The 26,461-nt window shown below is 42.6% G+C and overlaps 1 protein-coding gene across 5 annotated transcripts in view; it reads right to left on the bottom strand.

Annotated features, from left to right (window-relative positions):
* Nucleotides 1–9,792: 9,792 nt before the first annotated feature.
* CCDC150 (coiled-coil domain containing 150) overlaps nucleotides 9,793–26,461 on the bottom strand; it is a 125,003-nt gene continuing 108,334 nt past the window's right edge. For 4 of the 5 annotated variants that reach the window (XM_040428507.1, XM_040428509.1, XM_040428510.1 and 1 more), the window contains 5 exons: nucleotides 15,894–15,962; nucleotides 15,649–15,798; nucleotides 14,616–14,699; nucleotides 14,257–14,355; nucleotides 9,793–11,261 (listed from right to left, as the gene is read on the bottom strand). In XM_040428507.1, the coding sequence (XP_040284441.1) occupies nucleotides 11,142–11,261; nucleotides 14,257–14,355; nucleotides 14,616–14,699; nucleotides 15,649–15,798; nucleotides 15,894–15,962 (522 nt within the window). In that variant the 3' untranslated portion in view covers nucleotides 9,793–11,141. The remainder of the gene's footprint in view (nucleotides 11,262–14,256; nucleotides 14,356–14,615; nucleotides 14,700–15,648; nucleotides 15,799–15,893; nucleotides 15,963–26,461) is intronic. The other variant, XM_040428508.1, reaches the window with a different exon arrangement.

The following is a 26,461-nucleotide window of genomic DNA, read 5'->3' as shown; positions in this document are numbered from 1 at the left end:
CATTTTAAATGATCCCTGGCCCAGTGAAAACGCCTGAGCTTGTGGATCTTGCTTAGAAATGGCTTCTTCTTTGCACTGTAGAGTTTCAGCTGGCAACGGCGGATGGCACGGTGGATTGTGTTCACTGACAATGGTTTCTGGAAGTATTCCTGAGCCCATTCTGTGATTTCCTTTACAGTAGCATTCCTGTTTGTGGTGCAGTGTCGTTTAAGGGCCCGGAGATCACGGGCATCCAGTATGGTTTTACGGCCTTGACCCTTACGCACAGAGATTGTTCCAGATTCTCTGAATCTTCGGATGATGTTATGCACAGTTGATGATGATAGATGCAAAGTCTTTGCAATTTTTCGCTGGGTAACACCTTTCTGATATTGCTCCACTATCTTTCTGCGCAACATTGTTGGAATTGGTGATCCTCTACCCATCTTGGCTTCTGAGAGACACTGCCACTCTAAGAAGCTCTTTTTATACCCAATCATGTTGCCAATTGACCTAATTAGTGTTAATTGGTCTTCCAGCTCTTCGTTATGCTCAAATTTACTTTTTCCAGCCTCTTATTGCTACTTGTCCCAACTTTTTTGGGATTTGTTGACACCGTGAAAATTGGAATCAACGTATTTTTCCTTTAAAATGATACATTTACTCGGATTAAACGTTTGATCTGTCATCTACGTTCTATTACAAATAAAATATTGACATTTGCCATCTCCACATCATTGCATTCAGTTTTTATTCACAATTTGTTTAGTGTCCCAACTTTTTTGGAATCCGGTTTGTACATGTTCTGCAGGTTCTTCTTGTTATTTACACTTTGATTTCTGTGACGCTCAATTTAGAGCAGAATCTGTCTTTTGAGGTCTCCTGTTGAGTTGGGGGTGGGAGCTCACAATTGGATGTGAGATTTTTCCTCCCCAACTGGAGCACACTCTCATAAAAGTGTCTTGGCACTCCTATTACCTATTGTCTCTTCAATAAGCTATATCTCTAATTCTTCTCATCTTTACTCGCCCCCCCCCTTTTTTTTTTTTTTTTTTTTCTCCCCTTGTATTCCTACTCACCTTCCCTATCCTCCCCCCTTAAGGATGAATACTTTTAAAGTTGGCTCCTTGAATGTCCAGGGATTTAGTACCCCTCAAAAACAATCTCAGATTCTTTATCACATGCATAAACAAAAGGTTAATATTTTGCTTTTACAGGAAACTCACTTTAGGATGGGTCATGTGCCGACGCTTAGGGATAGGTATTTCTCCCAGTGGTATCATAACCCAAGCCCAGATTCACGATCCAGAGGAGTCTCTGTAGCACTACATAGATCCCTTCAGGGTGCTGTGGTAGATGTAAGAATGGATGGAGAGGGGGGTTATATTTTTATCAAACTGAAGATAAACTCAACCCCATTCACGATAGTAAATTGGTATCTACCTAACGTGAAACAGCTTTCTACCTGCAGATATTTTCTGAGCCAGCTGGAAGATTTCATGGAGAGTCAGGTGATTATCGGTGGGGATTTTAACTTCACTCTAAACCCAGCATTAGACTCCTCGGCGGGCCGGAACACTGCTCCCTGTCGACAATTACGATTCTTACTTACCCGCTTTCACTCCCTCCAACTCATTGATGTTTGGAGGATCCTACCCCCACAAGGTAAGGATTACACTTTCTTTTCACCCCCTCACCAGTCATACAGCCGTATTGATCTCTTCCTTGTCAGTCACCATATATTGGCTTGGGCCCCAGGGCCTTCATCGGAGATATTCTGTTTTCTGATCATGCACCCATATACTTTTCAATTGAGTTGCCCAATACGACGGCTAAACCATGGAATTGGAGATTAAATAATAATCTTCTGAAAGATGTGGCTTGCATGACAGACATACGAAATGTCACTAAAGAATTCCTTCAGATACTTTCCTCTGACCATACCCGTCTCCCAATCCAATGGGAGGCATTGAAATGCGTCCTTAGGGGAACATTCATAAAACACTCTCCCGTGACCTAGAGACACTGCATAAACAGACACTCTCCACTACTACACATGTTGAATTACTCAAGGTTAGGAACTCCATTAAAACCCTAATAGATCAGCAATTCAGGAAATATCGTGAATGTGGGAAAAGGCTCTTTTATGAATTCTCAAATAAATGTGGTAGGCCCTTAGCGCGTTTACTCCACCCCAGGGGGCCACAAACTTTCATCCCATACATTAAAAATGAGAATGGCATTGATACACACAACCCAACAGACATTTTAGAAGTATTCAGAGGATATTACTCTAAATTATATAACCTTAAAGAGGACCTTTCACCGATCCTGACATTGTGAACTAAGTATCGTGACATATACAGCGCACCCAGTGATCTCACTGCACTTACTATTATCCCTGGGCGCCGCTCCGTTCTCCCGTTATGTCCTCCGGTATGTTCGGGGACTTGGTTATAGTAGGCGGAGTCTGCCCTTGTTCTGCTGGGCGTCTCCTTCTCCTAGGCTGTAGCGCTGGCCGATCGCATCGCAGAGCTCACAGCCTGGGAGAAAAAACCTCCCAGGCTGTGAGCTCTGCGCTGCGATTGGCCAGCGCTACAGCCTAGGAGAAGGAGACGCCCAGCAGAACAAGGGCAGACTCCACCTACTATAACCAAGTCCCCGAACATACCGGAGGACATAACGGGAGAACGGAGCGGCGCCCAGGGATAATAGTAAGTGCAGTGAGATCCTTGGGCGCCGCTGTATATGTCATGATACTTAGTTCACAATGTCAGGATCGGTGAAAGGTCCTCTTTAAAGGCCAATTCTCTGACATATCACCAACCTCATTGGGGAAGCGTATTGAAAAATACATTTCTGAAACAGCTTTACCCACATTATCTACAGCAGACAGGGAGAGACTAGATTCCGACATCACTGAGGGAGATGTCAAAAATATTATTAAGAATTCACCCGTGGGGAAGTGCCCAGGTCCAGACGGCTTTACAACGGCTTTTTATAAGCAATTCAATGAACTCTTGGCCCCCTTCCTTGCGAAGGTTTTTAATAGTATTGGTCCAGAATCCACATTCACTAAACAATCACTAGAAGCCCATATCAGTGTGCTACCCAAGCCTGGGAAGGATCATTCCCTTTCTTCTAATTTCCAGCCAATATCTTTAATCAATATAGACATCAAATTGTACTCTAAAATACTTGCAGATAGATTAGCACCTATAATCCCAGATATTATACATACAGACCAAGTTGGGTTCGTCCGCGGGAGAGAAGCAAGGGATAACACTATTAAAACCCTAATCCTCACAGATATAGCAAGAAATAATGCATCCCCTCTTTGCCTGCTTTCAATTGATGCTGAGAAGGCATTTGATAGGGTTCATTGGTCCTTCCTAGACTCTACCCTACAGCAAATTGAGATTGGCCCCAAGTTTTTAAAAGGTATCCGTGCTTTATACTCAGACCCTACGGCCAAAGTGAGAATAAATGGGCTTCTGTCTCCATCCATACCAATTCGGAATGGGACTAGACAGGGTTGCCCCCTTTCCCCACTTTTATATGTTTTGGTAATGGAACATTTGGGCAAAGCCCTCGGTAAAAATCCATCCATTCACGGTGTACACATTCTATGTTTCTATGTAAAGTAAACAGTATAAAATGGCATTATACGCTGACGACCTTCTACTGTATATCACTCAGCCACATATTTCCCTTCCCTCGATATTAAAAGAATTCAAACAATTTGGCCATTTATGTAACTTTAAAGTTAACTACATAGCTTGCTGCTATATAGCTTGCTGCTTTTCCAAGACTGCTTACCAAGAGCTGATCTACAAGAGCATTGGAGATATTCAGGAGACCAACTTAGTCTAACTCAGAGTTTTTCCACTGTAGCAGAACTTCAGTGGTGTTTCTGGTGAATACTCAGACACTGTGTTTCAAGAGAGGTAAGGAATTTGCTAGACACAGTATCTCTATTGTCTGATTATAGGCAAGTAAGGTGTTAATTTGCTGTTGGGGGAGGGTGTGTATATATACCCACACAGTATTAGCTTGCTAATTATAGCTTGCTGCTTTTCCAAGACTGCTTACCAAGAGCTGATCTACAAGAGCATTGGAGATATTCAGGAGATTAGATTGTATCCACCTCCAGATTAACAAGTAAGATTTGTTTGTTTAAAATCTTTCCCCTCTTTACAATGGCAGACCTGGTTCTGTGCAGGAATTGTTGTGCTTTTATTTCAGGTTCCACTCTTCAGAGGTTTGGATACTGTCTGATCTGTAGACAGCTCTCCATAATGCAGCAGGAAATTACCTTTTTGAAATATGAGATTTATAAATTAACCACTAAACAAACTCAGGCTGAGAACATTGCAATGCCACTGCCACAGAGGCCCCCTAGAATTGGAAGATGGGTTACTGTAGGTTCTGGTAGACTGAGAGTTGTGGATAGAAGGCATGTCCCACAGTCTGTGGCTCTCCATAATTCATTTGCAGCACTTTCAGAGTGCAAGAGCAACATGGAGGATGGCTCAAGCACAGTGGGTGAGAAACAATCATCTCCCATGCCTAAAGTATGTAAGACTGCAGCCAAAGACAAAAAGGAGAAGGTGAGGATTGATAGTAAGCAGCTGTTGGTGGGCGATTCCATCATAAGATGTGTGAACTTTGAGGAGAATGGTGTTGTGAGATGTCTCCCTGGTGCTACCGCTAGCAGGGAAAGACGACGGATCCTTAATATTGTTAGGCAGAAGAGAAATTAGCTCAGTCAGGGAAAAAAGGCGAGAAGGCATTCTTCAGATACATAAATGAAAAAAGGAAACTAAAACAAGGAATTACCAAATTAGAAACAAAAGAAGGAAGGTATATGGAAGAAGATAAAGAACTAGCTGCCTGCCTCAATGAATATTTCTGTTCAGTTTTTACAAAGGAAAATGAAGGAGAAGGACCTCAGTTAGGAAAGAAGACTAATGAATCTTTTGATGCATGTGTCTTTACAGAGGAAGAGGTTCTAAGTCAGCTGTCTAAAATTAATACAAATAAGTCACAGGGGCCTGATGGGATACACCCAAAGCTATTAAAAGAGCTCAGCGGTGAACTAGCAAAACCATTAACAGATTTATTTAACCAATCACTGGCAACAGGAGTCGTCCCAGAAGATTGGAAATTAGCAAATGTTGTGCCCATTCACAACAAAGGTAGTAGGGAGGAATCGGGCAACTATAGGCCAGTAAGCCTGACATCAATAGTGGGGAAATAATGGAAACCATACTTAAGGAGAGGATTGTGGAACATCTAAAATCCCATGGATTGAAAGATGAAAAACAGCATGGGTTTACTTCAGGGAGATCATGTCAAACTAATCTTATTGATTTTTTTGATTGGGTGACTAAAATAATAGATGGAGGAGGTGCAGTAGACATCGCTTATCTAGACTTTAGTAAGGCTTTTGATACTGTCCCACATAGAAAGCTTATCAATAAAGTGCAGTCTTTGGGCTTGGACTCCCATATTGTTGAATGGATTAGGCAGTGGCTGAGGGACAGGCAACAGAGGGTTGTAGTCAATGGAGTATATTCAGACCAAGGTCTTGTTACCAGTGGGGTACCTCAGGGATCTGTTCTGGGACCCATATTGTTTAATATCTTTATCAGCGAAATTGCAGAAGGCCTCGATGGTAAGGTGTGTCTTTTTGCTGATGACACAAAGATTTGTAACAGGGTTGATGTTCCTGGAGGGATACACCAAATGGAAAAGGACTTAGGAAAACTAGAGGAATGGTCAAGAATCTGGCAACTAAAATTTAATGTTAATAAGTGCAAGATAATGCACCTGGGATGTAAAAACCCAAGAGCAGAATATAAAATCAGTGATACAGTCCTAACCTCAGTATCTGAGGAAAGGGATTTAGGGGTCATTATTTCAGAAGACTTAAAGGTAGGCAGACAATGTCATAGAGCAGCAGAAAATGCTAGCAGAATGCTTGGGTGTATAGGGAGAGGAATTACCAGTAGAAAGAGGGAGGTGCTCATGCCGCTCTACAGCGCACTAGTGAGACCTCATTTGGAGTATTGTGCTCAGTACTGGAGACCATATCTCCAGAAGGATATTGATACTTTGGAGAGAGTTCAGAGAAGAGCGACATAGTTTTAAATTAGAGGGGCAAAGGTTTAAAAGTAATATCAGGAAGTATTACTTTACTGAGAGAGTAGTGGATGCATGGAATAGCCTTCCTGCAGAAGTGGTAGCTGCAAATACAGTGGAGGAGTTTAAGCATGCATGGGATAGGCATAAGGCCATCCTTCATATAAGATAGGGCCAGGGGCTATCCATAGTATTTAGTATATTGGGCAGACTAGATGGACCAAATGGTTCTTATCTGCCGACACATTCTATGTTTCTATGTTACACAAAATCTGAAATTCTTAATGTAACTGTCCCTCAAAAGGACTTTGCCAGTCTTTTGTCCTCATTTCAATTCAAACACCAACCTTCTGCTTTTAAATATTTAGGCGTTTATATACCAGTTGATGGAAAACTTGTATTTAAGCTGAATTATCTTCCCTTGTTGGATAAGATATTGAAAGACCTTGGAGCTTTCAATAAAAAGGAGTTATCTTGGTTTGGGCGGATTAATGCTTTGAAGATGGACATTTTGCCCAAATTTCTATATATCTTCCAAGCAATCCCCCTTACACCACCATCCTCCTTTTTTCGGAAAGTTAAGACGGCATTCTCCCGTTTCATATGGGGACAGGGTTGATCACGGATAGGTTATTCCACATTGGTCAGATGTAAGTCACAAGGGGGTGTAGGCTTACCGGACCTGAAGTTATATCATACGGCAGCGTCCCTTACCAGAGTACTAGACTGGCAACACAACGAACTCACGAAACAATGGGTGGGTCTGGAGCAAACCTTGTGCTCTCTCCCACTCAAACACATCCTGTGGTTCTCTTCAGAGGACCGTCCATTGCTAGCTAGTCATCACACGTTACTATAACAAACAATTAAAATATGGGATTCATTAATTCAGAAGGGAATGGGTATTAGAAGACTCAGCCCGCTCACCCCCATTCTCCATAATCCAGCATTTCCTGCAGGCATGGAAAGGGACTCCTTTCTAGGCATGCGGGTCGCAGAAGATCCTCGCTTTCATCACCTTATGTTAGGTAACACATTCCCGTCTCTTTCCTCAATTTCCACTAGATTTCCCGATACACAGATCTCCTGGTTAGAATATGAACAAATAAAATCTTTCGTCTTGTCCAGGGGAATGCAGTGTTCCTTCGGGACCACATTAACAGAGATTGAAAAGCTGTTCACAATGTCCTCTCCTCCAACCCACCTCATCTCTCAGTTATATCATATTCTATTAACTGGTTCACACAAGGACAATCCTAATTTTATCATTGGTTGGGAATCAGAACTAGGTAGTACCATAGGAAAAGCTGATCTACGAAAAGCATTTCTATATTCTCATAAACTTTCTATGGCTTGTGCCGCCCAAGAAAAAAAACTATAAGATCCTATCCCGTTGGTACAGATACCCAGTGAGATTACATAGACTCTTTCCTTCAGTATCAGAGCTATGCTGGCGCTGCTGCAGGGAAAGAGGTACAATGCTTCACGTTTGGTGGGAGTGCGACTTAATTAAACCCTTTTGGGACTATGTATTTAGAGCTTTTAACAAAATCTCATGAAAAACAGTCGATAATTCCCCTCAAATAGCGCTCCTCTCCATCCTTTCGGGTTCTATTTCATCTCAAAAAGGGAGCTTGTTGAGATTTTTTATCACGGCCGCTAGAACAGTGATTCCTAGGCACTTGCGTTCGACACATGTACCCACCATGAGGGAATGGTTCCAGGAAATGCAGCAGATAGCTAGGATGGAGGAAATCTCTGCTGAAGCCTCTGACCTGTCTACTAAATACTACAAGATTTGGGCTTGCTGGACGGAAGCATTAGAGTCTCCGGACTTCCTCACTCTTTTGGCTGTCTAATATGTTCTCAGCTGAGCTGAGCTACCTAATTGCAATTTATTACACGCAATAGAGATCCACTTCTCCACCTTCCCCCCCTCCCCTTTTTTTTTTTTTTTTTTCTCTTCCTCCCTTTTCTTCTTCTTTCTTGCTCCATTCTCTATCCTATCCTTTACTCTTCAATCTCCATGCTAATGAGTTGAAGAAAAACTGGTTCACCGAATTACACTGAGATTTGATAAAACATGTTACCTTATGTTATTCAATTTGGTACGATGTACCTTATTTTCATTGATTTAGAAATCTTTACATATTGACTCAGAACGCTTAATTTAAAGGTGTTCCTCTGCTTTAATATATACTTTGACCTTCTGAAATAATAAAATAGGATTAAACATAAAGTTGGAATTACCGGGTAGTGCACTACCCCCGATGAAGCATTGAGCGAAACGCGCATCGGGACGCTGGAGACACAGATTTCACTTGTAGGTATACCTATGTGACCATGTGGGGATATAGGAGGTAGGGATTATATATCCATTCGTGGTGAGGCACTTGACACTTTATGTTATGATTCTGTGAAACTATGTAGTGGCTTTATATCCTATTTACACTCAACTAAAGAATTATTAGGAACACCATACTAATACGGTGTTGGACCCCCTTTTGCCTTCAGAACTGCCTTAATTCTATGTGGCATTGATTCAACAAGGTGCTGATAGCATTCTTTAGAAATGTTGGCCCATATTGATAGGATAGCATCTTGCAGTTGATGGAGATTTGAGGGATGCACATCCAGGGCACGAAGCTCCCGTTCCACCACATCCCAAAGATGCTCTATTGGGTTGAGATCTGGTGACTGTGGGGGCCATTTTAGTACAGTGAACTCATTGTCATGTTCAAGAAACCAATTTGAAATGATTCGAGCTTTGTGACATGGTGCATTATCCTGCTGGAAGTAGCCATCAGAGGATGGATACATGTTCTCATTCTGTTTACGCCAAATTCGGACTCTACCATTTGAATGTCTCAACAGAAATCGAGACTCATCAGACCAGGCAACATTTTTCCAGTCTTCAACAGTCCAATTTTGGTGAGCTCGTGCAAATTGTAGCCTCTTTTTCCTATTTGTAGTGGAGATGAGTGGTACCCGGTGGGGTCTTCTGCTGTTGTAGCCCATCCGGCTCAAGGTTGTGCATGTTGTGGCTTCACAAATGCTTTGCTGCATACCTCGGTTGTAACGAGTGGTTATTTCAGTCAACGTTGCTCTTCTATCAGCTTGAATCAGTCGGCCCATTCTCCTCTGACCTCTAGCATCCACAAGGCATTTTTGCCCACAGGACTGCCGCATACTGGATGTTTTTCCCTTTTCACACCATTCTTTGTAAACCCTAGAAATGGTTGTGCGTGAAAATCCCAGTAACTGAGCAGATTGTGAAATACTCAGACCGGCCCGTCTGGCACCAACAACCATGCCACGCTCAAAATTGCTTAAATCACCTTTCTTTCCCATTCTGACATTCAGTTTGGAGTTCAGGAGATTGTCTTGACCAGGACCACACCCCTAAATGCATTGAAGCAACTGCCATGTGATTGGTTGACTAGATAATTGCATTAATGAGAAATAGAACAGGTGTTCCTAATAATTCTTTAGGTGAGTGTATGTATGACTGACCTACATTTTCGCACATATACTGTTTGTTATCTCCTGTGAGGGAAATTTACTGCCTTATGTGCATCACCAACTGATTTTAAGCTGTATTTTATTAATTATGTATGAATAAAGGTATTTATTGGCCTTTTTTATGTTGCTTGTTATTTGAGAAGGAGGAGGAAGGAGTATTATCTTTCTTTTGGCAAACTTGGCGCCACCTGCCTGCATGAAAATTTCAAGGATCTAGATCAGGCATGCTAAACCTGCGTCTCTCCAGTTGTTGCAAAACTACAACTCCCAGCATGCCTGAACAGCCTATAGCTATCAGCCTACAGCAGGGCATTGTGGGAGTTGTAGTTTTACAACAGATGGAGGGCCGCAGGTTGAGCATGCCTGATCTAGATCATCCTCCCTGGGCACAAAAGGATCTAAGGAACATCCGGAAGGTTGAAGGAAAGATATTCCCTTATCCTTGCTTAGTGTTTTCCCTAACATAAACTAAAGGACTAAACAGTCCTATTTTCCTTTATTAGGCCCAGGGCTGTAACAATTTCCCAGTCAGCCCCACCAATCGTGTTGCTGAGACAGACAAGGACAGACCAAAAGGATCCCCCTCCCTTTGTCAGCACTAAGATCTACACTGATAGCAGTGCAAAAAGGTTAAATAGTTCTCTCCAGAGTTAGCGCTGGAAAATGGCTATTAAACACAGGTGTCGGCATCCCTGTGCGATCACCATCACATGTTAGCTGGAATGAAGGAAACTGACCCATTTCCATGATGTACAAGTATGTGACAATGCCGGAAGGAGTTAAGCAAATGTTAGGCAAGGTAATCCTCGAACATAAGGTCCTTCAGGGATACAGGCAGCAGAAAAAATAAAATAAAATAAATTGTTTCAGACCATTGTTAACCAGCTCCTGACTCCCTCATTGCTTCTCTAGCAGTACAGCAACATTGGTGACTGTAGCATACAGGTGGAGGTCCTACTGGCAGCATCTTTACCTAGTTTAAACTTTAAAGATGTATTAAGCAATACTAACAAGCATCATTTACTGAGAGTTAACTTGTATACGCTATGTACAGGCCTCTTAAACATTTCCATGCACAGTGGGCTGAATGTGCCGCACAGACAACATGTCCATCCCTGATGACACTATAACAGACTATCCAGCCAGTTAATCAACCCTCATTTTATAAATAGCTGAAAGTAAAATCAGCAAGAAGAGAAGACAATGTGAATTTTAATAGAAAAATAGAACATTTAGGGTGCCTTCACATGAGGCATTTTTTGTTGTATAAATTTCTTCAACTAAAAATTAGTTCCATTCATTTGAATGGGAATTGCAGAAATCCATGTGCCTGCTGCCAAGCAATCCCTTTCAGATCAAATGAACCAATTATTAGTTCCGTACATTTTCTGCAACAAAATCTGCCACGTATGAAAGTATCACAATGTACAGACATAATACGTGAAATTAGTGAAAACTTTTAGCAGCACTGATCATAGGAATATTTCTTCATAATTTCAGGTGGTTTTATCTTCAAGCAGCAAATTCCTGGAAATCAGCTGGAGCTTCTGTTTGGTCTCCCAGTGTTCCAGAGTAGAGGTAGGAAAGTATGGTGACATTTTCAAATTGTTAAACTCCTATAGGAGGCAGAAAGTACCATGGAATCAAGTACTATACCAATAAAGATTCAGTCCCACAGTACTATACCAATAAAGATTCAGTCCCACAGAAGTGAATGGAGTAGTGGTCACACATGTGCACTACTGCTCCATTCAGACAGCAGACCCAGGAACCCCTTGTTCTTGTGTATGGGCGATAAATAATTTTTATGGAATAACTCCTTTAAGGGGAACTTGTCACATTGAAAATGCAGTTGGAAACAGCAGGCAGTATTTTTTAGAGCAGGAGGAGATATGCAGATTGATATATAGATTTGTGAGAGGAAAAAAAAAATCAGTATACTGTAGCTTGTATTTCATGCATTTAAATCTCTGCTCTTTCTAGGCTTTGGAATCCAGTGGCAGGTCTTACTCCTACTGATTGACACCATTTCCTTTATTGCTGTGCATGCTCAGATAGCTGTCAATGCCCAATGGAGTCCTAAGATTGACAGATAGGACTGCATGTACAATGACAGGTTCTATTTAACCCCACAAAGAGGAATGATATTTATATCTGCCATGAGCAGGTGCTAGTTCCTGCATCATGACTCATATACTACCCTGTTTCCCCGAAAATAAGACAGTGTCTTATATTAATTTTTGCTCCAAAAGATGCGCTAGGTCTTATTTTCAGGGGATGTCTTATTTTTCCATGAAGAAAAATACGGTACACATTTATTGTTGAACAAAAAAAAAAGGAAATCAGGGTGGGGAGGGGGATCACTTAAAATGGCACAGGGTGATCAGAGAAGGGAAGCAAAATGACACAGGGGTATCAGGGTGGGGAGGGGGATCACTTAAAATGACATAGGGGGATCAGAAGGGGGAATCAAAATAGTACAGGAGAATCAGAGGGGGATTACTATAGCATTTTAGTACCCCCTTCTGATCCTCCTGTGTCATTTTGATTCCCCCCTCTGATCACCCTGTGTCATTTTAATTACCGTTTTTAGTCTCCCCCCCCCATCTTCACCAGACATCCCCCACCTTCCATCAGATATCCCCCCCTACCTGTCACCCCGTACCCTGTGTGTCCGTGCCAGCCAAGTTGTGAGACTCCATCAGGGCAGAGCGAGCAGCGGGCGGAAGAAGGCGGCAGCTTGTCCTGGCGGCGGCGGCGGCCAATCAGTGAGCTCCTTACATTCTGGGGTGGCTTGCTTTAAAATCGGGGAGGCATTATGTCCGGCCGATGCTTTATAATCGGGGAGGCCTTATTTTCGGGGGATGCTTTATTATCGGGGAGGCCTTATTTTCAGGGGGATGCCTTATATTACAGCGATAGGCAAAACTAGAGGTAGGTCTTATTTTCGGGGGATGTCTTATTTTCGGGGAAACACGGTAGTTATGACAATCTTGTGGGCACTGCATAACATTCCCAAAAGACCGAGGCACAAGTTTCAGTTGTAATGTAAAGCTGGGCTCCCACGCAATTGGCAGGATCAGAGCTAGCATGGAGGTCTGATCTGATGTCTGCTTCACATGGGGGCATATTAACATGGACGTCTGCTTCACATGGGGGCTTAATAACATGGAGGTCTGCTTTACATGGGGACTTATTAACATGGAGGTCTGATATGACGTCCAATTCGTGGTCTTACACAAATTGGGCATCTGATCTAAGGTTTGATTGGTGGTCTGATTTGAGGTCTGAATAGGGGCCTTATTACCATTGGGGGTCTATTTGAGGTCTGATTAACATTGGAGGTCTGATTGTGGGTCTGAGCTGAGCTCTGATGAAAAATACTTTTTTCTTATTTTCCTCCTCTAAAACCTAGTTGCGTCTTATGGGCAGATATGTCTTAGGCCTCTTGCACATGACCGCATGGCTTTTTCAGTATTTTGCGGTCCGCAAAAAATACGGATGACGTCCATGTGCATTCTGTTTTTTGCAGAACGGAACAGCTGGCCCCTGATAGAACAGTGCTATCCTTGTCCATTATGGGGACAATAATCGGACATGTTCTATCTTTGAATGGAATGGAAAAACAGAAACGGAAGGCATACGGAGTACCTTCCGCTTTTTTTGCGTATCCACTGAAATGAATGGTTCCGTATATGGAACGCAAAAAAAACAGAATGAAAACGAAAAAAATAAAAATAAAAAAAAGAGGCTAGAGGCTTTATAGTGTGAAAAATATGGTAAATAAAAAAATTAACCCCATTTCATTAATTCTTTTTAAAGAGGCTCTGTCACCAGGATCAACCCTATTAAACCCTGCCTGGTAGGGCTCATCGTGCTGATTAAAACAATACTCTTCTTTTGTCTGTATGATACATAGCTATAGAGATATCTGCGTTTTTATGCATATGTAAATGAGCAATTGGAGCACCAGGAGGCGGGGCTGAATCGTTTGAGCACTGCCATGTAACACCCCCTGTGCTCTGCACACTCCCCCTCCCTTTAACTGACCGGTCTAGACATCAGGCTGAGGGCAGAGCCCTGTCCAACAGCTGTGTGCTAGCATGTAAATATCATATCACTATGTACTATAGCTTCACCACACTGAGATCTGCTCAGAAAGCTAATGTGCATATTACTGCTTTATTCACAGACACAAGATTTTGGCAGAAAAATGGCATGGCACATGTTAAAGGGGTTGTGCTGCCATTAATATTGATGAGCTATCTTCAGTATAGGTCACCAATATCTGATCAGCTGTGAGACAAGGAGGCAGCACTCCATGAAAGCACCACTTCCTCGTCATTACACTACGCTGTCCTGTGGAGCAGTGACGTAGTGTAATTACAAGTACTCACCCCATTCACTTGAATGGAGCGGGTACTTGTATTACACTGCGCTTCCGAGACGAAGTGCAGTGTAATGAAGAGGAAGCGGTGCTCACGTGGAGAGGCGCTTTCTCTTCTAACAGCTGATCGGCAGGGGTCCTGAGGGTAGGTCATCAATATAAACAGCTGCACAACCCCTTTAAATCATAGGTGACTGTACAGTGCATAATAATTTTGCATATACCTTACGCACCTTCTTTTGTTTGTTCCTCAACATTTGTAACTGCAGTTCATCCAAATTGGACTTCAACCAACTGTGGGCTTCCTTAAGATTAACTGTGACCTGTAAGTGAATAAAGAGAGGTAGATTTAGGCCTGGGCTACAGTGCAACTTTTTGTAGCACATTAAATGCTGTAGAATTTACCTATTATCTAGATAAAGAAAATATGAGAAAACCTGACGCATGAAGACATTTTGGTAGTCCTTTGCTATAGGAAATAATAAATGCTACATGCATTCATAGTTTCATATAAAGCCTTTCCAGAAAAGAATAGACACACATATCATACAAGATGTAACTAATAAAGCCAAGAAGGTTTTACCTGTTCAGACTGTTCATTGGCATCTCTTAAACTTTCTGTGCCTAACTTCCCTTTTAGTAGCTCCTGAACTCTGCATTCCAGTTCCTAATAAGAAGAACATCATGTAAACCACAGGGTAGATTTTGTTTTAAAAAAAATCTGTTTTTTTATTTTTATCATACAAAACAAACATACAATGAAATTATAGCATTAAACAATATTCTCCTTTGTACATTATAAGATTGTTGTATCTTCTTTACATGTAAAGTATACAATTGAACCTTTGTTTGGGATCTTACTAATCCCAATTCTTTTAGTAGAACCGTTTGTTCTTACTGACAGTAAGAACAAACCTGAACAACCTCTCCCCCTAGCAGCCTCTTCCCTAATCTTTTTTTATGTTTTTCTTGTATTTTACTCTTTAATTTCTAATTACTCTTATTTTTGCTCCTGTTGTGATTGTGATTGCTGCTGTTATGCCAAAATTTCTTCTTCTTCTTCACTCTCTTTTATAAGATCTCTAATGCAGGCATTTGCTCGGGATGCATCATCATTCATAAAGGAAACCCGCTGTTCCAACTCATCAAGCTGTGAGTCATGCTGGGCCAGTTCCTCATGTAGCTGCTATAAGGAGGCCAACAGTGTATTCTACAAAGTTTCTTTGATATCAGGGGCTAGCCTTTTTGCCACTTCTATGGCAAGCAATGTGTGATCAATAACCAGGTCAGGATTAATGATACCTCTTTTTCCTCCGGCTGTACATGCCTGGCCGGACTTGGGAATCAGCGTCTAGCTGGTCAGGCTGGGCGGGAGGACGCCATCTTGCTTAACATGTGTTTTAATGCTCCTGGAGATACATCAGCTCCGAAGAAGGTCAATGAACTAAGATGCCGGGTGGGGTAAGGAGCTTCTTAGCACCCTGAGGCTCCTCAAATGCGCAGGTATGAGGGAGTGTACTTAATTTTGTGGGGGAAGGGAGAGGAGTGGTCTCTCAAACCTCCCTAGATCCTATAAGTGAGATTTGTATCTAAGATTTTAATAAATAATTTATTACCTTACACCTTTGCTCCAACATCTGTCTGGATGTCAACTCTTCCTCCAACTGACTCTGAAGGTTTGATTCCTTTGCGCCCTGTGTTGTGGCTGCATCAATCTCTTTGCGTATACTGTCAACTTCATTCAGAAATTCTTGAATACGCTTACACTAGAGAAGAAACAGTAACTTACTCTTGGTCCATCTCATCTAGTGTGGACAAGATGTCCGTTTTACCCTTTAATGACCATCGCCCCCTTTCTCACCTGTTCATTATTGTTCTTCTCATAAGATTCCTTCATGTTCTTCATATGCTTCAGCTCGGCCTCTAGATCCTGAAAAATTATTACACAAAGATTTAGATTCACCCCAAAATACATTTTCCAATGAAGGACCTTTTGCAAAAAGTCTTTTAAAAAAAAATCATTTTTGCATTAGTAGGTCCTACTGAGACCTATGTGCATATGACTACAAACAAAGTCATATTGCCCCTACCTCTTGCTAAACTAAAACGTAGGAAACAGATGGCGGGTTGTGTGTTTGCATGAACAGAAGTTTTTTTTTTTTGTTTTTTTTGTTACTAGGGAGACACACTTACTGCAGACCACAACTGGCAGTCTTAAAGGGACAATTGTACTAATGGCCCCAAAGTGTTTAGACTAAAGAAAAAAAAGTCACTTACTTATTTCATTTCCGAGGGCCCAGCCCTGGTGCTTCTGCTCTCTTGTGGATCGCAAGTGTGATGTCCCCTCCATCTTTACATGAACCATTGCAGACATTCACTGGCCTCAGTGGCCACTTGGTGACATGTCTGTCATGATGGATGGAACGTCACACTTCCTGTTAACAGAGAACTGGAGCGGGAACAGAGCAAGAGTGAATAGGTACAGTTATGTTCAAAATAATAGCAGTAAGACATCACTAACCTGATCAATCACTGTTTTTGGTAGAAATTAATTTACTAGCATGTGTAGTAGAGTAATAGAAATCCAACAGACCCAACAGTCATAACATGCATGCTGCTGGTTCTCTATAATTCAATCACTAATTAAAAAGGGCATGTTCAAAATAATAGCAGTATGGAGTTCAATTAGTGAGGTCATTCATTCTTTGAAAAACAGGTGGCAATTATTGCCCTTATTTAAGGAAGGAAGGCAGCAAATGTTGTACATGCTGGTTACAGTGCATTTATCTCTGAAATTTTGAGGAAAATGGGTCGTTCCAGACATTGTTCAGAAGAACCCCGTACCTTGATTAAAAAGTTGATTGGAGAGGGGAAAACATATAAAGAAGTGCAGAAAATGATAGACTGCTCAGCTAAAATGATCGCAAATACTTTAAGATGGCAACCAAAACCTGAAAGACGTGGAAGAAAGCGAAAAACTACCATTTGAATAGATAGAAGAATAGCCAAAATGGCAAGGACTCAGCCAACAATCAGCTCCTTGAAGATCAAAGAAGGTCTAAAGTTACCTGTGAGTACTGTTACAATTAGAAGACGCCTATGTGAAGCCAAGCTATCTGCAAGAAGCCCCCACAAAGTCCCAATGTTTACAAAAAGACATGTGCTGAAGAGGTTACAACTTGCCAAAGAGCACATTGACTGGACTAAAGAGAAATGGCGCAACATTATGTAGACTGATGAAAGTAAGATTGTTCTTTTGGGGTCTAGTGGCCGGAGACAGTTTGTCAGACGACCCCCAAACACTGAATTCAAGCCACAGTACACTGTGAAGACAGTGAAGCATGGTGGCGCAAGCATCATGATATGGGGATGTTTCTCATACTACGGTGTTGGGCCTATTTATCGCATACCAGGGATCACGGATCAGTTTCAATACATCAGAATACCTGAAGAGGTCATGCTGCCTAATGCTGAAGAGGAAATGCCCTTGAAATGGGTGTTCCAACAAGACAACGACCCCAAAAACACCAGTAAACGTGCAACATCCTGGTTCCAGACCAACAAGATTGACGTTATGGAATGGTCAGCCCAATCCTCCGGATCTTAATCCAATAGAAAACTTGTAGTATGACATAAAAAATGAAGTTTCTGAGGCAAAACCAAGAAATAGAGAAGAACTGTGGAATGTAGTCCAATCATCCTGGGCTGGAATACCTGTTCACAGGGGCCAGAAGTTGGTTCACTCCATGCAACACAGATGTCCAGCAGTTCTCAGAAACAGTGGTTATACAACTAAGTATTAGTTAAGTGATTCAAAGGAAAGCAAAATCTTCAAATATTTTTCAGTTTATATAATGAATGTTAGAGTTTGTAAAGAAGAAGAATACAAACATTGCTATTTTTTTTTGAACAGTCTAATATTCACTTTTCTTCAATTTTTTTTAGAGGAACAACACAAATTTAATATATTTTTCTTCATGTTTTGATTTGGAATAGAATGTGTAGTGTTCCCTATGCATTTGTGTGTATGGAAATTAAAGCTATTAGAAAGATTTTGAGCTTTATTCACTTTTTTAAACACACTGCTATTATTTTGAACACAACTGTAAGTGACTTATACTTTATGCTGAGTACTTGTGGGGTAATAAGTATAATAGCTGTGGGGGTTGGACAACCCCTTTAATTAAAAATCTCCTTTCTAGAAAACGGCATCACTTTTCATTCTAAACATATTCGAATAATAAATCGCTTGCCAAGGTAGATATTCTCTTTAACAATATAGGTGAGAATTAATGTCTAACCACTGGATGATTTGATTCACATGATTATTGTTGCAATACCAGATGCATTCAGCACATCAAAAGTATATAGTATGTAGGGGTGGGCGGTATAGGCGATATGCGATATAAATTTGGGCCACGATATGGATTTTCGCCATATCGCCGGACCGCGATATGATCGTGCTCTCTGCGCGCACCATTCTCTCCTGAGCCGGCCGGCACAGTGGAGGGAGTCCCTCCCTTCCCACTATGCACGGCTGCCGCTGAACACCAATGGAGGACAGAGTAGGAGGAGGAGGGGAGGGACTGTGGCCACTGCGCCACCAATGAATGTGCCGGCCATATCCCACAGGGTCCCCCTCCCCCCCCCCCCATCATTGGTGGCAGTGGGCAGTTCCGATCGGAGTCCCAGCAGTGTAATGCACAGGGCAGCAGGGAGAGTGTAAAGTCCTATTCACCCTGATAGAGCTCTATTAGGGTGAATATGACAAGGGTTCTAGCCCTTAACCCCTTAAGGACTCAGCCCTATTTCACCTTAAGGACTTGGCCATTTTTTGCAAATCTGACCAGTGTCACTTTAAGTGCTGATAACTTTAAAACGCTTTGACTTATCCAGGCCGTTCTGAGATTGTTTTTTCGTCACATATTGTACTTCATGACACTGCTAAAATTGGGTCAAAAAAGTTAATTTTTTTGCATAAAAAAATACCATATTTACCAAAAAATTTGAAAAATTTGCAAATTTCAAAGTTTCAGTTTCTCTACTTCTGTAATACATAGTAATACCCCCAAAAATTTTGATGACTTTACATTCCCCATATGTCTACTTCATGTTTGTAGCATTTTGGGATTGATATTTTATTTTTTGGGGATGTTATAAGGCTTAGAAGTTTAGAAGCAAATCTTGAAATTTTTCAGAAATTTACAAAAACCAAATTTTTAGGGACCACTACAGGTCTGAAGTCACTTTGCGAGGCTTACATAATAGAAACCGCCCAAAAATGACCCCATTCTATAAACTACACTCCTCAAGGTATTCAAAACTGATTTTACAAGCTTCGTTAACCCTTTAGGTATTGCACAAGAGTTATTGGCAAATGGGGATGAAATTTGAGAATTTCATTTTTTTGCCTAATTTTCCATTTTAACCCATTTTTTCCACTAACAAAGCAAGGGTTAACAGCCAAACAAGACTGTATCTTTATTGCCCTGACTCTGCCGTTTACAGAAACACCCCATATGTGGCCGTAAACTACTGTATGGCCACACAGCGGGGCGTAGAGTGAAAGGTGCGCCGTATGGTTTTTGGAAGCCAGATTTTGCTGGACTGTTTTTTTGACACCATGTCCCATTTGAAGCCCCCCTGATGCACCCCTAGAGTAGAAACTCCATAAAAGTGACCCCATCTAAGAAACTACACCCCTCAAGGTATTCAAAACTGATTTTACAAACTTTGTTAACCCTTTAGGTGTTGCACAAGATTTAATGGAAAATAGAGATACAATTTCAAAATTTCACTTTTTTGGCAGATTTTCCATTTTAATATTTTTTTTCCAGTAACAAAGCAAGGGTTAACAGCCAAACAAAACTCATTATTTATGGCCCTGATTCTGTAGTTTACAGAAACACCCCATATGTGTTCGTAAACCACTGTACGGGCACGCGGCAGGGCGCAGAAGGAAAGTAACGCCATACGGTTTTTGGAAGGCAGGTTTTGCTGGACTGGTTTTTTTGACACCATGTCCCATTTAAAGCCCCCCTGATGCACCCCTAGAGTAGAAACTCCAAAAAAGTGACCCCATTTTAGAAAGTATGGAATAAGGTGGCAGCTTTGTTGGTACTAGTTTAGGGTACATATGATTTTTGGTTGCTCTATATTACACTTTTTGTGCGGCAAGGTAACAAGAAATAGCTTTTATGGCACTTTTTTTTTTTTTGTTATTTACAACATTCATCTGACAGGTTAGATCATGTGGTAATTTTATAGAGCAGGTTGTCACGGACGCGGCGATACCTAATATGTATACCTTTTTTTTTATTTATGTAAGTTTTATACAATAACTTCATTTTTAAAACCCAAAAAAGTTTTAGTGTCTCCATAGTCTAAGAGCCATAGTTTTTTCAGTTTTTGGGCGATTATCTTGAGTAGGGTCTCATTTTTTGCGGGATGAGATGACGGTTTAATTGGCACTATTTTGGGGTGCATATGACTTTTTGATCGCTTGTTATTACACTTTTTGTGACGTAAGATGACAAAAAATGGCTTTTTTTACACCGTTTTTATTTTTTATTTTTTACGGTGGTCACCTGAGGGGTTAGATCATGTGATATTCTTATAGAGCCGGTCGATTTTTATTTATGTAAGTTTTACACAATGATTTCATTTTTGAAACAAAAAAAAAAATCATGTTTTAGTGTTTCTTTAGTCTGAGAGCCATAGTTTTTTCAGTTTTTGGGCGATTATCTTGGGTAAGGTATGATTTTTGCGGGATGAGATGACGGTTTTATTGGTACTATTTTGGCGTACATGTGACTTTTTTGATCACTTTTATTACCTTTTTTGGGAAGTAAGGTGGGCAAAATTTCAATTTTCTCATAGTTTTTATTTTTTTATTTTTATGGTGTTCACCGTGCGGGGAAAGTAACATGACCGTTTTATAGATCAGGTCGTTACGGACGCGGCGATACCTAATATGTGTAGTGTATTTTATTTTTTTAATTTTTATTCAGTGATGAATGTTTTTTTTTTTTTATCTTAACTTTTTTCACTTTTTTTCACTTTTTTTTTGACCCAGACCCACTTGGTTCTGGAAGATCCAGTGGGTCTGATGTCTGTATAATACAGTACAGTACAATATATATTGTTCTGTACTGTATTTTACTTACACTGAACAGATCTATGCTTTCAGCATAGATCTGTTCAGCACCATGGACAACAGGAGGCGTCCTGTTGCCATGGGAACCCTCCCTGTCTGCTCAGAACTTCGCAGACGGGGAAGGGTAAGCACAGGGCTGAGGGGGGCTCTCTGGGGGCTCTCTCCCTCTCCATCGGGGGGCTGCAAAGGCACAGCAGCCCCCCGATGGAGAGGGAGGGAGCTCCCTGACCGACGACAGTTAACTTTTTCCATACAGCGGTCCGTATGGAAAGGGTTAAACGGCTGACATCTGCACAGATGTCAGCCGTTTATACCAGGGTGCCAGCAATGTGCTGGCACCCTGGTATAACCACTAGAAGCCAACGATCATTCATGGGGAGGCGGGCGGGGGATCGCGATCCCGCCTGCCGCACCGCCCGCCTCCCGCACCGCCCCCACCGCATGCGACACCCCCCCCGCACCACCCGCCGGCATAAAATCGTGCAGGGGTGCAGGGGGGGGGGGGTGAAAAATATTGATTATAGGCACTCAAAAGTTTCTGATCCCCGCGGTCAGGGACCGCGGGCATCAGAAACTGCAAAAAGCGCAGCAAACCGCAGGTCTGAATTGACCTGCGGTTTGCTGCGATCGCCGACACGGGGGGGTCACATGACCCCCCCTGGCGTTGTCACAGGATGCCGGCTGAAGGATTTCAGCCGAAATCCCGTTCCGTTTAACCCCTCGGGCGCCGGAATACTGATTTCAAGTTAGGACGTACCGGTACGCCCTGAGTCCTTAAGGACTCGGGAAATAGGGCGTACCGATACGCCCTGCGTCCTTAAGGGGTTAAGGAGGCTAATAGTTATTAAATAAAAAGTAAAAAAAAAAAAAGTTTAACCCCCCCCCCCCATATAGAAAACAATATATCGCAATATATATCGCATATCGCACATGCTTAAAATTATATCGCAATATAGATTTTAGGCCATATCGCCCACCCCTAACATTGGTATGCATACAGACTATTACACCAGCCGGCAGCTGAGCATGCGGGTGTGGTGTCAACTTCTGGCACTGCTCACTGCAAGCAGCACTAAGCTTAAGGTGATTAACAGGACTACAATATAGCAGGAATAACATTATTTGTAATAACTGGCATTCAGGAAATGTTTAAAGCTTTGTTTAATCCCTTTGCTCTATATGACGAGTATATCTGTCATGCACACGTGTATGAGCCTGCTCCATACACAGCGGGTGCCAGTTCCTTCTGTCATCCGACTGGAAACCCCATGGCAAAACAGCGGATATTCAATCAGTTGCTATGGCAGCAGTGGCGTAACTAGAAATAACTGGGCTCCACAGCAAATTTTTGAATGGGTCCCCCCAGCAACTTGTTTGCAACCCCCTCCTCCCGTGCAACCCCCACTCCTGTGGTTAGTCAAGATCGCTCTTTAATACCAGGCTAGGCAGCCACTCCGTCTGTTTCTTACAGTGTCACTGTTAGAGATGAGCGAATTTCTCAAAAATTTGATTCGGTCGGTTCGCCGAATTTTCTAAAAAGATTCGATCCGAATATATTTGTGGCGAATCACGTTAAAAACTGCTATTTCTTGGCTGCAGAGAGCCTGTATAGTGGTGTAGAACACAGTAACTTGCAGCAACACGCATAGGGAGTCTGCTGTGGTAGTGAAACAATACTGTGAGTCAGTATCACACGCAGCTGCAGGCGTCGCTCTTAGAATCACTGCACACTCCCCTTTTTTGGGCAGTTACGGGGCAAAAACTGACCAAATCACTTAAGTGTGAACTTAGTCTTAGGGCTCATGCACACGACCATATGCCCTTCGAGACATACGGTCCGTGAGCAGGCCATATGTGCCGGAGCGGCATACATCGTGCGCACGGGAACATCGGGCTGCTCGCGGGACTATTGTCTTGCACTCATATGATCTTATGAGTTCAGGACAATAGTCCCGCGGGTGGCCCGATGCGCGCAGCATCATAGTAACTTATGATGCTGTGCGCTCCCGTGCGCACAATGTATGCCACTCTGGGACATATTGCCCACTCACGGACCATATGTCTCGGAGGGCATACGGTCGTGTGCATGAGCCCTTATAGGTCGATGTTAGCGTCAGATATAAAGAACCGTGCAGAGGCCCAAGAGCCTACTATAGCGTGAAAGAGCGCACTTCTTTTACACCGTCGCCAGCTGATTCCACATAGATGTCTACAGAACCTGTTCTATTAAACGCTTATACAAGTAGAGCCCCTCTGACAGAGTGGAGGGGGTGTCAGCAGTAAGTTTGTGTTGAAGTCACTAATTATTTTGCCCTTCCTCTGATCAGTCAGAACAATAACCCCCAAAAAAACGGATCATGTCTGTTGAGCAGACTCGGTCACTCGGTCAGCAATCCATCAGTATATTGCGAATGGCAAAAAAAAAAAAGAGTGGATCCAAAACAGAGATGACACGTGAATGGATTATTTGCATGCCTTCTGTGTTTTGTACCCACAACTGCTTTTGGCTACCAAATCCTAAGCAAATTCTGACCACACAGGCCTTACAGCTGCTACACAGACAGGATCCGTTGTGTGTCTCATTTTTCCTTCCTTCTGACAGATCAGAAGAAGGGTCAAATAAATGATTATGTCAACCAGGCCAAAAAGGCAAAATAGTGGCCCCGTCATGAAGTGTGGAAGTGGCAGCAGCAGCATGAGGAGGCCACAGAGTGGCAAGGTGACATCGTGTTGAGGTAGCAGCAGCATCAGGAGACCACAGAGTGGCAAGGTGACAGTGTGGAGGTGGCAGCAGCATCAGGAGACCACAGAGTGACCCGGTGACAGAGTGGTGAGATGGGTGGCACTAAAAACCTGATGACAATGGTGGGTGTAAGCAGGAGCACTTGGCATCAGATGTGTGGCATCAGGCAGGTGGCAGCATCAGAATAGCAGCATGGATGATCTAATCTGATGCATCAGGCATTGCTGGGTGGAAATCCTGGCTGATCCACGCCTGATTCATCTTGACAAAGGTCAATCTCTCCACATTTTGTGTTGACAGGCAAGTTCTATTTGGGGTAACTATGGCCCCCGCCGCACTAAACACCCACTCTGATGCCACACTACTGGCCGGGCAGGACAGCTTTTCAAGAGCAAACTCAACCAATTGCAGCCACAAATCCAGTTTGGCTGCCCAGTAGTCCAGCGGATCTTCAATGACGGCTGCCAGGGTGCACACCAAGTATGCTACCGCCTGCTGGTTCATGTTCTGCTCTATGTCTAGCTGCTGGTGAGTAGTTTCCTTACTATGCGGATGAAGAAAGCTGCTCATCAGCGACTCTAGACTCTGGCTGCTGCTGATGGAGCTGGTACTGCTCCTGCCACCCAACCCCCCCCCCTCCCCGCAGCCATGGCAGTGGAACGTGAGCGCAGAGGGTCCCCCCGTTCAGACCTGCGAGAGGATGGACGAAGGGGCAGATAGGCAGCGGCCAACTGACTACATAGGATGTCTCTATAGCAGTTCAGTTTGTCCTCCCTCTCAGCGGGTGTAAAAAAAAAAAAGCACCCATTTTGGACCGGTAGCGAGGGTCTAACATGGTGGAGAGCCAGTAGTCATCCGTCCGCCGAATGGTGACAATTTGGCTGTCACTATGCAAGCAAGTGAGCATGCATCAGGCCATTTGCGCAAGTGACTCGGAGGGACTCCCTGCCTCCATCTCCACTGCATACTGCCACAGTTTGTCTTCATCTCCCTCTTGCTCCTCCGGCTGCTCCTCCTCTCCTGTCACCTGTGTAGAAAAACCATCCATTTCGCTACACATTGCTTGTGCTCCAATGTCCTCCTCCTCCAGTTCAGACCCCACAGGGCTTATGTGGCCGTAAGATATAGGCGCCACGTCTCCAGTCCCCTGACCAGCCAGATTTACCAGCATCTTTTCCAGGATACGAATCAGTGGAATGACGTTGTTCATCCTGTAGTCCTGGCGACTGACAAATAAAGTGGCCTCCTCAAAGGGCACGAGCAAACGGCATGTGTAACGCATGAGCTGCCACTGGCTAACATCGAAGTTACACAGGGGAGTACCTCTGTCCGCCTATATCATCAAGAAATCGTTTATGGCCTTTCTTTGTTCGTACAGTCGGTCCAACATATGGAGGGTGGAATTCCAACGGGTGGAAACTACGCATATCAGCCTATGTTGGGGGACGCCGTTCTGCCGCTGTAGCTCAAGGAGGGTTTGCTTGGCAGTGTACGAGTGGCTGAAGTGCATGCAAAATTTCCTGGCCATTTTTAGGATGTCTTGCAGATGGGTGGAAGACTTCAGGAAACGCTTGACAACCAGAATGAACACGTGTGCTACTTGATGCAGTGCCGACACCATATTCTTCCAGTTGTCGGTCACCATGGTTCCGATTTTGAGTTGTCGTGGAGGAAGCCAGGATTTGATTTCTTGATGAAGGACGCGGAGCAGTTCCTCCCCTGTGTGACTCAGTTAGCCCAGGCAAACTAGGTGCAGAACAGCGTTACACCGCCGTGCCCTGCACATGTGGTATGCTGGTTGGTGTTGTGCATTTTCATAAGTGTACAATGTATCTGATGATACCATATTCAATATGGATGATCATTGCCTTTAACAACATGTGATCAGCATGAACCTGAAAAAAACCAAGATGGGTTCATAGCAAGTTCAATGTGTTAAAAGTGAATATATAGAGAAGACTATACTTTTATTATTGTTTAGAGACATGGATTTATCTACACAGGTTTCTCTAAACTTGTCTGTCTGAGGAACAATGGGTGTTTCATGGCTAAACCATGATCTGATAAGAGACGTCCATAAAACAAATCTGGTGTGGAACAGATATCTATTCATATATTCGCATATAGATATATTCCTGTGTGCATTTATTTAGCGTTTGAACTTATTAATGATTCATCTATACTATGCAATATTGATGTATTATAACCAAATATTATTAATGTATCTTTATATGTCTATATCTCACTGAGAGGGTATATTCTAGGGGATATAAAATGTGTTTAAGTGGAAATTTCTTAAATAGGGTTTATTTTAGAGGAGCTGATGTTATTTCAAACATCATTACTCAATAGCTGAAGACAGTTAAGGTACACAAACCAGAAAAACCATCATTACTCCTATCTGCCCCATAAATTCAGGGATTAGGGAAACTTCTGATACCGCCAGTCAGTCTGAGCAAAGTGTCAGAAAGAGCCCCTCCTAATTGATTTAAGGTGTGAAAGGGCAAAGTTTAAGTAGTAATAAAACAAT

This window comes from Bufo bufo, chromosome 4, assembly GCF_905171765.1.
Source record: "Bufo bufo chromosome 4, aBufBuf1.1, whole genome shotgun sequence".
Taxonomy (NCBI): domain Eukaryota; kingdom Metazoa; phylum Chordata; class Amphibia; order Anura; family Bufonidae; genus Bufo; species Bufo bufo.
This window is presented reverse-complemented; position numbering and strand designations above follow the sequence as displayed.